Raw genomic sequence first — 16,609 nt, forward strand, 5'->3', positions numbered from 1 at the left:
AAGCATATTCTTTTCCCTATTTTCTTCCCCAAAAACTTAGGTGCGTTTTATATTCCGGTGCGTCTTATACTCTGAAAAATGCTGTAAGTGGATTAATTGAAGCCCATGGCATTATTCTCTTTTGGTCTCTGAAGTTTTTAGATCTTCTCAAACAAGAGCTTTCACAGCACAACTAAATATATCTCATAATTTTATTACTCTGGAGCCCCAGCTTTAGTTTCAGAGCTGTTTTTTCTTTTCTCAGCAATCTTTACCTCTGAAAAAAATTCATCCATGAAAGCAGTGTTGTCAATAGCAATTTCCAATTCATCTTCGGCTTCGTCATCGTCCTGCTTCTGTAAAGAGACAAATAACACCAATTAGAATCATATGACTCTTGATTTCCTAAATCTGGCCTGGTGAACAATAATCAAGTATAATAATCAAGTATATTAATTTTTTAAGCCATAGAAAGATATGCAAGTTGGTCCACTTTGTGAAAATATAATAAAAAGACAATCAAGCTGCTTCCAATGAGAGTTATCGATGACTGACAAAAGGGATTTGGGAGATCCTCACTAGTGTTCTGAATGGCAACTCATGAGGAAATCATAAAACTGTCTCCTGTAGGTGTCAGCATCAGAAGCTAGGGGAAACGATATCTTTCTTCTCCACAGTGGTTAGGCCTTTCACAAGGACATTTTATTTTACTTATTTATTTGTCAAACAAGTATAGAATTACAGTTTGTATTAACATAAGTAGAAAGTAATGATAACAAAAAGGATAATAGGACAGGGACAGTAGGCACAATGGTGCACTTATGCACGCAGCTTACAGATCTCTTAGAAAAGGGGAGATGTCAACTGTAGATAATTTAAGGTTGAAGATTTTGGGGGTTGGGGAAGAAACAACAGAGTCAGGTAGTGAATTCCAAGCATCGATCACTCTGTTGTCAAAGTCATATTTTCTGCAGTCTAGTTTGGAGCAATTTACATTTAGTTTATATCTGTTACGTGCTCTTGTGTTGTTGTTGAAGATGAAGTAGTCAATAACAGGAAGGACATTATGGTATATGATTTTATGAACTACAGTTAGATCATTTCAGAGGCGACATAGTTGTAAATTGTCTAATCATAGTATTTGAAGTCTGAAGGAGTAAGGTAATTTGTTGCAACGAGAGGAGTGAAGGACTCACTTTCTAAACACATTTGGAAATATTCAATTTAACCATTTTATGGATACTAGAGACTTTCAAAACAGCAAGCTTAATTTGACACATAATGAGTTTTACTTTCTTCAGATTTAAAACATTTTAAACATAGACTTAAGAATCTAAAATAATAAGCAATTGGCCAAAGCAAAAAATCAGTTTTAAACAGATTGGGAGTCTAGAAAGATTTGGAATATTGGTTACTTTTTCTGTAAGATTTGCAAAGCAAATTTATAATTAAATAACAAACTTATGGAAACAACTAAATTGGAATTAAACCTGTTAAAAATTGACGTTTTATACAGATTGTAAATAGACACTAGAGGGAACTGAAGAACCAGGCAGCAAAGAATTAAAATGATTAAGCTGGCTACAGTATTACCTTGTGTTATTTTAAAGAGGTTTTTAAAAAAAATAAAAATATTAATAAACTAACCTCTTAGAAAGAATAGAGATTTCAATAGATAAACTTTTAGCATGTGGTGAGAAAACTTTTTAAAACTTTTACATGACATAGACATTATAGAGTTTGAAAGTGTGGGAGACAACAAAACTGAAATTATTAAAATGGGAACCCAAAATCGCCAAATCAGGAAAGCATCTTGAGACAGAGCAGCTGCACCAAAAAAATTCTGAAGAAGCTTCTTTATGGGATTTACAAAGTAAGCTGATAAAAGCTCTGAAGACTCCTTTTAAATGCTAAAGAATGATGAAATATCAAATCCTGGATGTCACAGAAATAATTTAAAGGTCAAGATTCTGCAGAGCAAAAAGAAAGAATATAAAGTTTGAATCAGAGATCAACTATCTGACATTTCTGGAAACTCCTAATTGTTTTTTTGCTGAACTGGGATTAAAAAGATGACAATTTCTAAATTCTGTATAGATAAAAGTTTATGGGGGGGGGGAATATTCTTTTTGTTATTTTAAAAGGGGATAAAAAATAACTATATTAGCTTCTGCTCAGTGTGATGAAAGTTGGAAATCACTTTCTGTTGCTTTTTTCTTTTCTATTTTTTCTTTTTTTCCTCTGAATTTTTACTTTTTTCTTTTCTTCTACTTTAGTTTGTATTTACTGTAGTTTTTACTGTGGTTATTAAAAGTCTCAATAAAATTATTATGACCTGCAAGGTCCCTTCCAACTCTGTTAATCTGTTAAATGAAAAGACAATAAAAGCTAGAGAGAAATGGCACAGACCTTGCATTCAGTCTGTTCTTCCACCACTTATCAAAGCCAGAGACAATTGACAGAAACAGAGCTCAGTTCCACACACATGAATCATAAAAACTTCACCGCATATGTTAACCACGATTTATTATTATTATTATTATTATTATTATTATTATTATTATTATTATTATTCTAGCCCCAAAAGGGTTAAGTGGCTCTAGAAGTGCTATAAATCAGTGTTTTTCAACCAGTGTGCCGTGGCACACTAGTGTGCCGCGAGACATGGTCAGGTGTGCCGCGAAGCTCAGAGAAAGAAAACAAGAGAGAGAGAAAGAAAGAAAGAAAGAGAAAGAGAACAAGAGAGAAAGCAAGCAAGAGAGAGAAAGAAAGAAAGCAAGAGAGAGAGAGAGGAAGAGAGGGAGGAAGGTGGGAGAGAGAAAGACATAGAGGGAGGTAGGGAGGGAGAGAGAAAGAGAGCAAAAAAGAGAGAAAGAAAGAGGGATGGAGAGAGAGAAAAAAGAGGAAGGGAGAGAAAGAGGGAAAGAGAATAGGAAGGAAGAGAGAGATTTTTTTTGTCCAATATTTTTTTATCCCCCCCCCCCTCAATGTGCCCCATGGTTTTGTAAATGTAAAAAATGTGCCCTGGCTCAAAAAAGGTTGAAAATCACTGCTATAAATCACTAGCGAAATAATCAGAGTCAGACAACATGATTTCCAAAATGATACACTTTTAAATTATCACTGCTGGTTACTCCATCCTGATGCTCTCAGGTGTGTCCCTCTTCATTAATTATGCTGAGTGAATCTGAAAGTAATTTTAACCAAAACATAAGAATGACATCAGGCTGAGCATCACAAGTTTGTGAGTTCCTCCACTCAGAGAAAGAAAGAGTTACAGACTAAGAAAGTGCCCCAAGTCCATTACAGTATAGAAAAAACAGGAAGACAGGAAGAGGAAGAAGAATCAAGAGTGCAGAGAAGAACAACAAAGATGATTAGGAGACTGGAGGCCAAACATATGAAGAACAGTTGCAGGAACTGTGTGTATGTCTAGTTTAATGAAAAGAAGGACCAGGGGAGACATGATAGCGGTGTTCCAATATCTCAGGGGTTGCCACAAGGAAGAGGGAGACAAACTATTCTCCAAAGCACCCGAGGGTAAAACAATAAGCAATGGATAGAAACTAAACAAGGAGAGAAGCAACTTAAAACTAAGGAGAAATTTCCTGACAGAACAATTAATCCATGGAACAGCTTGCCTCCAGAAGTTGTGAATACTCCAACACTGGACGTTTTTAAGAAGATGTTGGATAACCATTTGTCTGAAGTAGTGTAGAGTTTTCCTGCCTAAGCAGGGGATTGGAGAGGAAGATCTCCAAGGTCCCTTCCAACTTTGTTGTTGTTATGTTGTTGTTGGTGATAGTGGTATTCATTCATTCATTCATTCATTCATTCATTCATTCATTCATTATGCATTCATGCATGTATGCAGATACTTGTTGTGTCTCCATTCTAATTCTATCTCTTAGTTCTACAGCCCTAAATTTAATGGATTGAAACAGTAGCTAAAACCTCACTATACTAAGTTGGTTCTTTCTGAGAAAAGGGGGATTCAGACCTCTACATGAGGAAACAAAGCTAAAAGCACTGCACCAATCTGGACTATGCAGCAACCAAGCTGAAGAGATGTTGGGTCTGGGTTTATTCCCCTTGCATTTCCAATGTTTACGCATCTGTAACCATAATCAGATCTTCTTTTGCCCTGTGCTAACATACACTACCGGTAGTTCTTCTTTCTCAGTTAAAATGTAGAAGCATGGGGTGGTGGCATTTACTATGGCTTTCGTTTCCTTAAACATGCATACAAAAATGAATGGCCAATTGGGGAACAGGTTTGATTTGATCTTAATCTGCTCAATTAAGAAATAGTCTTAATTTAAACAACCTTAAAAGGGCCATTTAAAGGAAAGATTGGGGGGGGGATTGCACAGGTCGGTACAGTAATCCCTCGCTACTTCACGGTTCATCATTTGCGGATTCGCTACTTCACAGGTTTTCAAAGGGGGCTTAAATCTATTAAATGCATTGGAAATTTTAAATCCATTAAAAAAATCATAAAATTCTTCTACAGTATTACTGTACTCTATTAAAGAAACTGGATATCTGGAAATTGGAAACAGGATATCACATGTAGTTCCAGCTGAGAAACATTATAGAATGACTGTTTAATGCAAAGGGTGAGTTTTAAAAGTCCAAATACTCGTTAAATGCATAAAAAAATATCTTTCCTCTTCTTCACGGAAATTCATTTTTCATGGGTGGTATTGGAACGCATGCCCCGCGAAAAATGAGGGATCAATGTAATCCAAGTCCATGTGTTTTGATGTTCAAATATCAAGCTGGGATAAAAACAAACTTGGGCATTTCTGTCTCAGCATATTGTCTCATTTTACAGAATTGGTTTCCACACATATTTGGTTTTTTTAGTCCTCCAACTTTGCATTTTGCATTCTAAGGGGGAAAAGCCCAACTGGTAAAAATACAATTCCTTATAATCTATCCACAAGTACTTTGAGGCCAGGTTTTTCATTAGTTAAAATTAGAGAAGACAGATGATATATGGCATTGTTATTTATTTTCAACATTAATATAATATCATCTCAACACAATACTCTACATGGTTTACAAACAGTCAAAACGCCATTAAATTAACCATTCAGAGAGAGAGAAATAAGTGAATAAAAAATATAGCAAAACATTAATCCCAATCTATTGATGGAAATATGGCAGGTAAAAGATTTTAATCTTTTCTCAAAATGTCCCTTACCACTGCCCCAATTTCTTAGGCTCTTTTGTTCTTCATGCAATGGTAATACATTTGCTATGTCTGATTTTGTCTCACTTCAAATATCAAAGGATATGCCCACTTCGGTGCCTGGGTTGCAATCTTGTGATAGTTATTCATGTTGTTATTCATTATTCACGTTGCTCATTGAAGAACATTTGCTAAACAATCTCTAACCTTGTAGCAATTTATCCTTTCTTAGGTAGAAAGGTTGCAAAAGGATACCAGGCTCTTAGAAGGTCAAAAGATCTTAAGTCACAAAGTCTATTGACTGGGAATTCAAATGGCACAAAGCCAAGAACTTTCAAAAGCCAGGCAAAGTGCAGCTTCAAAGGTAGAATTATGAAACTTTTTTTTTTTTAAATGATCCTTTATTCCAAACAGAAACACATAAACTAGCTTGGAAACAAAAAGAATGAAGTGCACACAGCATCCAAAATGTCTTGAAGGAGAAATGAAAAGATTGACACTTGGGGCCCAGCACAAGCCACCAAATATATTGCTAGTTATCAAATTGTCTTGGTCTGATAAATGGGCTTTCTTTCTCTGCTTATATTATTGGAATGATTCAGGGAAGTGCTGAAGGAGGAGATTACATATCCTTTCTACAGAAACCAAAATGCTGAGAACTACTGTATATTCAACCTAGTGTAACACTTCAGCTACTTCTCAAGTCACAACAGGGAAAAACACTTCTCCTTTTTGCCTTTCTGTATTCGTTGCTGTCCCTTCTCCCTTCCCTGTGAGCACCATATACAATAAAAATCCAAAGCATCTTCTATGCCCAGCAATTTATTAACAGAACACTAAGTGATGATAATACAGAACATGCCTGTGTATCTGCAGGCCTTCAGGTGTATGTGAGAGATACAGTACTATGGTGATGAGCAGGCACATTTCAATGACCATTCTGAGACTATAAATATAAATGTATTCCTGGTAATTCCTGGTGATGATTGCCCACCAGTCAGGTCCAAAATTATATCAAATATAATTACGTATTTCTGCCTAATTAGGCTACTGTTATCTCTCTTATTCATTAAAACATGAAACTCAGTCAACTGAACATTTTAAAAAGTGTCACAAAATACCACTGACTGGTGCTAATACAGGTTGCGGGCAGCATCCTAGGTATCAACCAAGTATTTTCATAAAATATATGATGTTCTGAGGAGCACAGTTTTTGCAATTCCTCTGGTATTATTTTAGGAAGCTGCAATTTCCTGATGTGTTTTGTGAAATTTTTGGATATAGTACCAATGGGTATCCCAGTTTTTTTTACATGTTTCATCCATAGTCAATGGCCAAGGTTGCGATATTTTGTAATTTTTTCTTTTTCTTCAACTCTGGCATCTCCTGTTACAACAATATCAATAAACTGTATTATTTGGCCCTCGACAACCATGATATCTGGCAAGTTGTGTTCCAAATGATGATCTGTCTGTATTTGAAAGTCCCACAAGATCTTACCCGTCTCATTTTCAGTAAGTTTTTCCACTTTCTGCTCCCATGACTTTTTGGAAATAGTATGTATGTCATATTTTTTACATAATGTCTAGTGGACTAATTTAGCAACTTGATCATGTCTAGCTTTGTAATCAGTTTGTGCAATTTTGCTGCACTCACATATTAAGTGTGAAACAGGTTTTTTAAAATTATTATTTTATTCACACACAAACAACAGTAATACACAGCAAATGAGATTTCATATGCTGGGTTTCATATCACGATATCACAAGTCGAACACTTCCCAAGCATCTAGGACTGTGTGATGTATTTTTGTATGATGCGCGTTGATCCAAGTACGGTGGCCTTTTGCAACTGACAGATCGTGATTTTGTCAATGTTCATTGACTCATTTGAGACAATACTGAATCCACATACAGACGGGAGGTTGAACAAATATTCTTGTGGTGTGACCATAACAATCTAGAACTGAACACACTCAAAACCGTAGAAATGGTGGTAGACTTTAGGAGAAACCCTTCCACCCTTTCACCTCTCACAATACTAGACAACATAGTATCAACAGTAGAGACTTTCAAATTTCTAGGTTCTATCATATCTCAAGACCTAAAATGGTCACCTAACATCAAAAACATCATCAAAAAAGCACAACAAAGAATGTTCTTTCTGCGCCAGCTCAGGAAGCTCAAACTGCCCAAGGAGCTACTGATACAGTTCTACAGAGGAATCACTGAGTCTGTCATCTGCACCTCTATAACTGTCTGGTTTGGTTCTGCAACTCAACAAGACTAACACAGACTTCAGAGGATAATCAGTACAGTGATCCCTCGATTAGCACGGTCTCGATTAGCGCGAAACGCTGCAACGCGGTTTTTCAAAAAATATTAATTAAAAAATAAGTCCGCGCTAGTTCTCTCTCTCTTTCTCTCCCTGTTGCCGGCGTGGTATATGAGAGAGAAAGAGAGAGGCAGAGGTCGGGCGCATTACTGGGAGGTGGAGGCGGCGTGGGGACGCTGGGTGCCGGGGACACCGAGGAGGGGGTGGACGTGGCCTCTCAGCTGCAGAGCCGAACAAGGGCGGAGGCAACGGCGGAGTCCGGCGCTGGGGCCATGCGGGGCCGCTCATCCAGGGGGGCGTGGACTGGCAAGTCGCCCTCCTTTCTCTTTCTTTCTCTCTCTTATACCACACCGGTAACAGGGAGAGAAAGAGAGAGAGCGGAGGGCACCTTGCCGGTCCACGCCCCCCTAGATGAGCGGCTCCGCATGGCCCCAGCGCCGCCCAGGCAAAGGGGAAACCCCAAGATCGCTTGCCGCTTGCCGTATTGCAGCGAAGGAGGCGAAGCAAGGCTCCAAGCTGCAATACGGCAAGCGGCAAGCGGCAAGCGATCTTGGGGTTTCCCCTTTGCCTGGGCGGCGGGAAGACCAAGGGAAGGTTCCTTCAGCCGCCCAACACCTGATCCGCTCCGCAGCGCGGCAGCAGCGAGGAGCCGAAGATGGGGTTTCCCCTTTGCCTTTACCCCATCTTCGGCTCCTCGCTGCTTCCGCGCTGCGGAGCAGATCAGCTGTTGGGCAGCTGAAGGAACCTTCCCTTGGTCTTCCCCGCCGCCCACACGCAAACTCCACCATCTGCGCATGTGCGGCCATGAAAAAAATGGTGCGCATGCGTAGATGGTGTTTTTTACTTCCGCACCACTATAACGCGGAAATCGATTAGCGCGGGGGGTCTTGGAACGTAACCCCCGCGCTAATCGAGAGATCACTGTACTGCAGAAAAAACAATTGCTACCAATCTGCCTTCCATTGAGGACCTGTATACTGCACGAGTCAAAAAGAGGACTGTGAAAATATTTACTGACCCCTCGCATCCTGGATACAAACTGTTTCAACTCCTACCATCAAAGCGATGCTACAGGGCTCTGCACACCAAGATAAGAACATTTTCCCCCGAATGCCATCACTTTGTTTAACAAATAGTTCCCCCAACACTGTCAAACAATTTACTAAGTCTGCACTACTATCTTCTCATTGTTCCCATCACCCATGTTCTCCCACTAATGACTGTAAATTTGTTGCTTGTATCCCTACAATTTATATTGACTGGTTCCTATTATGATTTGATTGCTTATTTGTACCCCGACTGTCATTAAGTGCTGTACCTTATGATTCTTGATGAACTTATCTTTTCTTTTATGTACACTGAGAGTATATGCACCAAGTCAAATTCCTTGTGTGTCCAATCACATCTGGCCAATAAAAGATTCTATTCTATTCTAGGTTTTTGTATTACTACTGGAAACAGTGGTAATATGATTTTCAGTAGGTAGGTTTGCAAATCCTCCTCCAGGGGGCAAACCTATTTTCAGATAAACATTTACACTGCAAAATGCTTCCATTTGTATGACAAAATAAATTTGGGAAGTACATAGTAGTATATTTTTCTTGCCTACAGGCCAAAAACAATGTGTGTTCAGAAGACTGAAGCCCTAAAGAAAGGAACAAGGAAGAAACCTACTTCTATTTTTTTTAATACACGAAGTATATTAATCACCGGATCTCTTTGTTTAGGCTGGTGTCAGTGACCAAAAATTAAATATTTCACATCCAAACACTTATCTCATTTTAATTCATCATGTTATTTATTTATTTATGTATTTTTGTATTTATTTATGCATTTAATTTATTTAATTTATTTAATTTATTTAATTTATTTAATTTATTTAATTTATTTAATTTATTTAATTTATTTAATTTATTTAATTTATTTAATTTATTTAATTTATTTAATTTATTTAATTTGTATGCCGCCCCTCTCCGTAGACTCGGGGTATTGTTTTACGTGTATTGTTTTACCCCTATTAAAATAGGTTTTTAGTAATATTGCGACTGGACTTCCCATCAAATCTCACGTCACAGTAAAACAAAAGTTCCACCCTAGTTTGGGGAGTTTTGCTGAACGAAAACCTTAGTCCAGCAGGAATGTAAGGTAAAGGGGGAAACATATTAACCAATGATCCTTTTCATGGAGTTTGTATTGTGCCACCACTAAAACCACAGCAGTTCTGTGCTATTTACCAGAAAACAGAAGGAAAGACAAGATGTCATGTCACCAATGACTATCCAATGAACAACCAAACTGAATAGTTCCCTTTTCCTAGCATCTTTTGCAGGAAAAAAAAAGGGGGAGGGAGAAATGCAGTACAGTAGCTCAAATAGGCACCAAAAGTCTTCTCTCTGAGCAGCAGCAGCCCGGTTTCTGCAATGAAGGTTTTTTTTCAGAGTCTTACAAAATGGAGGTCAGAGGTTACAGTAGTTGAACAGTCACTGAGTCATCTGGCTCAAAAGCAGCACAGCTAATCTCCCACCCTAGTTCCTGAGTGTGCCTCACACTGAACAAGCAGCATTAGCAGACTGTGGTTAGAAGAGGAGACTTGTTTGCTCTCATCACTTTTAAGAATACACTAGCTACCTGTGTATAATTACCTTCCCCTTTGGAGTCTGCCTGCCTGCCTTCTTTCCTTCCTTCCTTCCTTCCCTCTCTCTCTCTCCTTCCTTCCTTCCTTCCTTCCTTCATTCATTCATTCATTCATTTATTTTGTCCAATACATAAAGTAGGTTTCAAAGGATATAATTATAGTAAAATATATTTATTTATTTTATTTGTTTGTTTGTTTGTTTTGTCCAAAAAAATTCGGATACCAAACAGCCACAGAAAATTTTGTTTATTATCCGAAATGAGGGGACGGGGTGAGAAGGAATGGGAGTTGGAATCCGACACGCCCATTCTGGCCACCCACTAAACAGCCTCCCAGTCGTGCTCCAAGCTGTAGGGAGTGGGGGGGCGGCTGCAATACCGGCAGTTTCGGGGGAGCTCCTTTCCTTTAAGCAGTTACACCAACTTTCTCTTTCCCGAGAGTAGCGACGGCAGCAGAGGCTTTCCTTAGAGCAGTAGCAGCGCCGGGAACGTCAGAGGCTTCCCTTTCTCATCTCACGTTCCCGGTGCTGCTGCTGCTCTAAGGAAAGCCTCTGCTGCCGTCGCTACTCTCGGGAAAGAGAAAGTTGGTGTAACTGCTTAAAGGAAAGGAGCCCCCCCCCCCCCGAAACTGACGGTATTGCAGCTGCCGCCCCCCCCCCCACTCCCTACAGCTTGGAGCAGAAGGGTGTAGGAAGGGTGGGGCGGCTGCTGCTGCTCTAAGGAAAGCCTCTACTGCCGTCGCTACTCTCGGGAAAGAGAAAGTTGGTGTAACTGCTTAAAGGGAAGACGAACCACTGAGGAAAGGAGCCTCCCCCCCGAAACTGCCCCCACCCTAACTACAGCTTGGAGTGCTTAGACCTCATATCTTTATCCCATAGGAAATAAAGGAAATAGGGGCTGGAAACCAATTAAACCCATTTCCATTATTTCCTATAGGATAAATTAATTCGGTACTCGACCAAATCGGTTCTCGACCACACTTTTGGAACGGATTATGGTCGAATACCGAGGTACCACTATATACACACACACACACACATACACACACACATAGTAAAATACATGTTGAAGGTTATAGAGGAGATATTCATAGTAAAATATATCTATGAAAGAATAGAAAATATATAAGAGTAGATTGTATCAAAGAGAGTATAGAAGAGAAAATATAGGACTAAATATAACTATAAAGAATAGCAGAAAAGATAGAAGAGATATAATGGATAGAGGAAATAGAAGAGATAGAAGAGAAGATATAGGAGATATAGGAGAGACTATAGGACAATGGAATATATAGGAGAGACTATAGGACAATGGAAGATTATAAGAAAAGATATAGGAATAATATGGAAGAAATACTAGAGTTCATAAACATATACGTGTAGTTAGTAAAAATATAAGAGAAGTATTAGGACGGGGACGGAAGGCACGCTGGTGCGCTTATGCACGCCCCTTTGTCCCTCTTCGAGCTTTTCTGGCAAAGCTGATGTGAGAGGGGCTAAGAACTTTCCTCCATTGCCTCCTTCATCTTAACCTATGTTTGTTTTACAAAGTGGCACCGCAGAGATTCTCAACATTCTTATCTCTCTAACATACGTTTTTACTACACAGAAAGCAAACGTCTCATCCTTTCCCCAGCATCACTAGTGCCCCAGGCTCTCAACAAGTTGGGAAAGGAAAAAATACTCAGCCTATGCAGGAGCCTGTGTACCCTGCATTCCTCAGCCTGAGAAAAAGCAGACCAGATGGTTGCTGTCCTTATTTAATTGCATTACACCAACATGCTTGACAAAGAAAGCCTTTAAGCTAATGAATGGAGTGGTTGGAGGTGGAGGGTTGCACACTAGTTTGTAAACATAGAGAAGACCTCAAGTTTGCTTGAGGAGGATGGCAACTCTGACAGCACATCGGCAGTTGAGGGATGGCATTTTAAAACCCATTAAAATGAGATCGCTTACAGAACCATTTTGGTCCATAGATGCAGTCACCTTTGTAGTAAATACTAAATACTAAACATGAAACATCTATCTATCTATCTATCTATCTATCTATCTATCTATCTATCTATCTATCTATCTATTTGTTTGTCATACAAATATAGTATTGTATTGTAGTATGTTTAACATAATATAAGTATAAAGTAGAGATAGAAAAGATAAAAAGACATTAGGACAGAAATGGTAGGCATGAAGGTGCACTTAAATTAAACATTAAATTAAACGTGTTAAATGCATGCACATAAATAAGGAAATCCATTTTGTGCACATTAATTTCAGTTTCTACATTTCTACGTCTTCAAGTAGTTACCAGACTGGATTGTATAGGATTTCCAATTTGTAAGGACATTCTTCTTAAGGCATTTCCAGTTGTAAAAATAGAAGGTGTGTTATGTCAACAACAGCAGAGACACAAATTGTTATTTCCCTTTGCCCTAAGCCAGGCATGGGGTGTGGACAGATTGCAGTTTTCAACAATGATTCATCCCTAGTACTGAAAACAGATACCTGGGTTCCATCCATTGCACCTGAAACTCAAAGGACGATGTTGTTTCTTACATGCCGCTGAATTATTTTCTTTAAGGAGCTAAACAGTGGGATTGAAAGGCTACCAGAATGTCCTTCTGTGAATATCTATCTATCTATCTATCTATCTATCTATCTATCTATCTATCTATCTATCATCTATCTATCTACCTACCTACCTACCTACCTACCTACCACCCTTATATGCCACCCCTCTCTGAGGACTAGGGGTGGCTTACAGCATATAAAAAAACCCCAATGTAATACAATGTCTTAAATCTAATTAATCTAAACTAATCTAAAATCCCCAATTATTAAAAAATCAAGCATTCCCGTTCAGACCACAAACACACATAATATTCATCGGTCAGGGGGCTAGAGTCTAATAGCCCCAAGCCTGGCATAGAAGAGTCCTCAGAATCTTACAAAAGGCGAGGAGGGTGGGGGCAGTACGAATCTCTGCAGTACGAATCTCTGGGAGGGAGCTGATTTCAGAGGGCTGGAGCTCCCACAGAGAAGGCTCTTCCCCAGGCCCTGCCAAATGACATTGCTTAGTTGATGGGACCTGGAGAAGGCCGACTCTGTGGGATTTAACTGGTCGCTGGGACTCAAGTGACAGGAGACGGTCCCGTAAGTAATCTGGTCCAATGCCATGTAGGGCTTTATAGATCATAACCAATTGGCAGCCAATGCAATGAATTAATAACAATGCAATGGGTTAATAACTATGCAATATGTTATTAATCCATTGCCAAGTACAGAATTCTCATACAGATGGTCCTTAAATTAGGGGCAGAAATTGTTCCTAGAATTATAGTCATCATTAAGCCGGTCACCATGTGACTACACCCAATTTTATGATTTCTGGTGGTGGTCATTAAGCAAATACCATGGTTAAGTGGATCCATTGTATCCAATGGACATTTTCCTGGAAACCAAAAGTAAATACTGGTTTCAGGCAAAACCATGTTAAATCGCGGTCACAAGGGATGCTGCAAACAGCTGTAAAAGTAGGTGTGCTGCAAAGCATCCAAAATACGATCACGACTGCTGGGGGGAACGACAGCCATTGAAACTTCGAAACCAGATTGTAAGTAACTCTGCAGAGGTCTGTTATAACTCTGTTTGCTAAGCAACCACGTCATAAACTGAGGACTTCCTGTATTTTATTTTATTTTATTTTATTTATTATTAGAGTTGAAAGGGACCATCAGGTTATCAAGTCCAACCCTCTGCCCGAGCAGGAAATCCTACAGCACTCCAGTTTTAAACTGTTTTTCAACAATACATTTGTACTGTGTATTGTTGTTGTGAGCTGCTCCGAGTCTTCGGAGAGGGGCAGCATACAACTCTAATTAATAATAATAATAATAATAATAATAATAATAATAATAATAATTGACTACTAATACAATCTATTCAGCTTCAAATGAAAGGATTTACCGTACTTCTTTTCCTAAAAAGCAGGAGGAGTGAGGCCAAATACAGTACAAGGTCTAAGGGAATGCATTCCAGTGCTTGGGAGCCAAACAGAGACAACATCTTTAACCAGATGGAGCACTGATCCCAAGTTTATTTATAATACCCGAAAAGATTATTGAGAAAAGGTGGATTATAGTTTGGCATGAGGAAAAATCAGCAGAGCAGCTAAAATGCAGACTCCCAGGACTACAAAAAATGCAGGGACAAAGATTTGGAACACTTCTTTCTATTAGCTTAAAGTATTAAAAGAAGAATATTAAAATGCCGTATTTTTGAAGTATCAAATAGACCAGAGTATAAGACACACCTTAGTTTTTGGGGAGGAAAATAGGGAAAAGAATCTGCTTACCCGGTATTCATCTGGCTAGCGCCCTTAGCCAGCACATTATTTTATCCCCCAGTTAGGGCTTAAAAAAAACTTTATTCAAAGAGAGTAACGATGAAAGAGCCTGCAAGCAGGTAAGAGCTGGGAACATCGTTAAAACCTGGTTAGGGCTGGAAAGAAACTTATTCGGAGCAAGTTAGAGCAATGAAAAAAAACCTTGCAGACTTAGGGCTTGGAAAATATTCTTCGCAGAGAGAAACCATGAAAGAGTTTGCAAAATAACAGCTGGGCAGATCGTTAGCAGCTAGTTAGGGCTGGGAGGGGGAAAGCTACATTCAAAGTAAGGCGCACCCAAATTATCAGCCTCTTTTAGGGAGGAAAACAGTGCATCTTGTACTCCGAAAGATACAATATTCTTCATACTTTCTATTCCTCCATTGGCTCTAAGGCCAAGTCTCAGCTAATGATTGTTACAGCCTATATTTACTGACTTTTTCCTACCAAATGCACAGCAGTTCCACTGAGACACCAGTGCATTTCAATCTTGGAAATAAGAATGCTGTGGACCAATGCAGTCAATTTTTATTCAGCTTTACAGGTTCACCTTTTAGTACATCCTTCAATTTTCTCTAGTCTCCCCACACCTATTTTGTTGAAGGTCAAAAGTACTGAGAAATGTCTTAACACTCCACTACCAAGATGCTGCCATTAACAGCAAAGCCTTCTATGCTGATTCTTGAAACTGAGTTTCCTTGGTACAAACTACAGAACTCTCCCTGTTAGCAAGCAATGCCAAACACATATTTAACCAGTCTACATATTAGGACCATATGCTTGATACAGAGTTGGGAGAAAAGAGCACAACACCCTGCAGGATGGAAGGTTGAACAGAACAATGAAATGAACAGAACAGGAAATAGTGTAAGGGCAAACTAGATGGACCATGAGGTCTTTTTCTGCCGCCAGTCTTATATGTTTCTATGTGAATCTTTCTCTACTTTAGCACCTTCCAGATGTGAAGACTTCGGCTCCCAGAATCCTCCCAGCCATAATGTTGAACAGGAACAATGAGCAGACAAAGAAACAAAAATGGGCAAACTGGGGGAATTTTGGAAGTTGAAGTGCAGACATCTTAAAATTGCTGAAGTTGAGAAACCCTGACAATGTGACAATATGAACTGGAAGTACTGGATATTTCCATTATTGCACAAAGCACTCAAGTTATTTTGTGTTTCTAAAAATAAGCAAATTAAAAATCTTCTACCAGAGATGCTTTGCCTTTAATATATACAATATTTTCCATCTTTGTCATCCGGGCATCAGACCAGATTACTTACAGGACCTCCTTCTGCCACACGAATCCCAGCGGCCGATCAGGTCCCACAGAGTTGGCCTTCTCCAGGTCCCGTCGACCAGACAATGTCGTCTGGTGGGGCCTAGGGGAAGAGTCTTCTCTGTGGTGGCCCTGGCCCTCTGGAACCAGCTCCCTCAGGAGATTCGGACTGGCCCCACCCTCCATGCCTTTCGCAAGAGCCTTAAGACCTATCTATGTCGCCAGGCATGGGGCAACTAGCATATGCCCCCCCCCTTCTGACCATTCAAAATTATGTGTGGTTATGATTGTAATATTGAGTGTTGATTGTGTATTCTGCTTGTTTTTTAAGATAATGGGTTTTAGCCATAGTTTTAATTATTAGATTTGTATTTATATTGTGTTATTGTTTTTGTGAGCCGCCCCGAGTCTTCAGAGAGGGGTGGCATACAAGTCTAATAAATAATAATAATTATTATTATTATTATTATTATACAATCAGACAGTTGACTTTTAATGTTACACAGATTCAAAAGGCATAGCTCTGGTTTAAACTCTGTTGTGAAGGCAGAATAATGTTTCTACTCTTGGGAAAATCATTTAGTACAGGAACAGTGGACTTAGTAATTTAAAAACACGTATAGCCCTAAACCTAGCCTTCCTGCTTTCCATGATTAGGATACTGAAAAAAATTGTTAAGTGAAAGTGCAATCCTGCCCACTCATATTCCTCGGATATCTCACACCCTAAACATGGTAGAGGGTTGGAAAGCACCGGGAAGCACAGGCAGACAGCATATGTGCACATCTAGGTCAGAGGTAGGCAAA

At 39.2% G+C, this 16,609-nt stretch overlaps 1 protein-coding gene across 2 annotated transcripts in view; it reads right to left on the bottom strand.

The window, feature by feature from the left end:
• Nucleotides 1-16,609, bottom strand: part of STX3 (syntaxin 3) — a 55,940-nt gene that overhangs the window by 19,588 nt on the left and 19,743 nt on the right. For both annotated transcript variants that reach the window (XM_070726789.1, XM_070726780.1), the window contains exon 2: nt 255-335. In XM_070726789.1, the coding sequence (XP_070582890.1) occupies nt 255-335 (81 nt within the window). The remainder of the gene's footprint in view (nt 1-254; nt 336-16,609) is intronic.

This window comes from Erythrolamprus reginae, chromosome 1 (assembly GCF_031021105.1).
Source record: "Erythrolamprus reginae isolate rEryReg1 chromosome 1, rEryReg1.hap1, whole genome shotgun sequence".
Classification (NCBI taxonomy): Eukaryota; Metazoa; Chordata; class Lepidosauria; order Squamata; family Dipsadidae; genus Erythrolamprus; species Erythrolamprus reginae.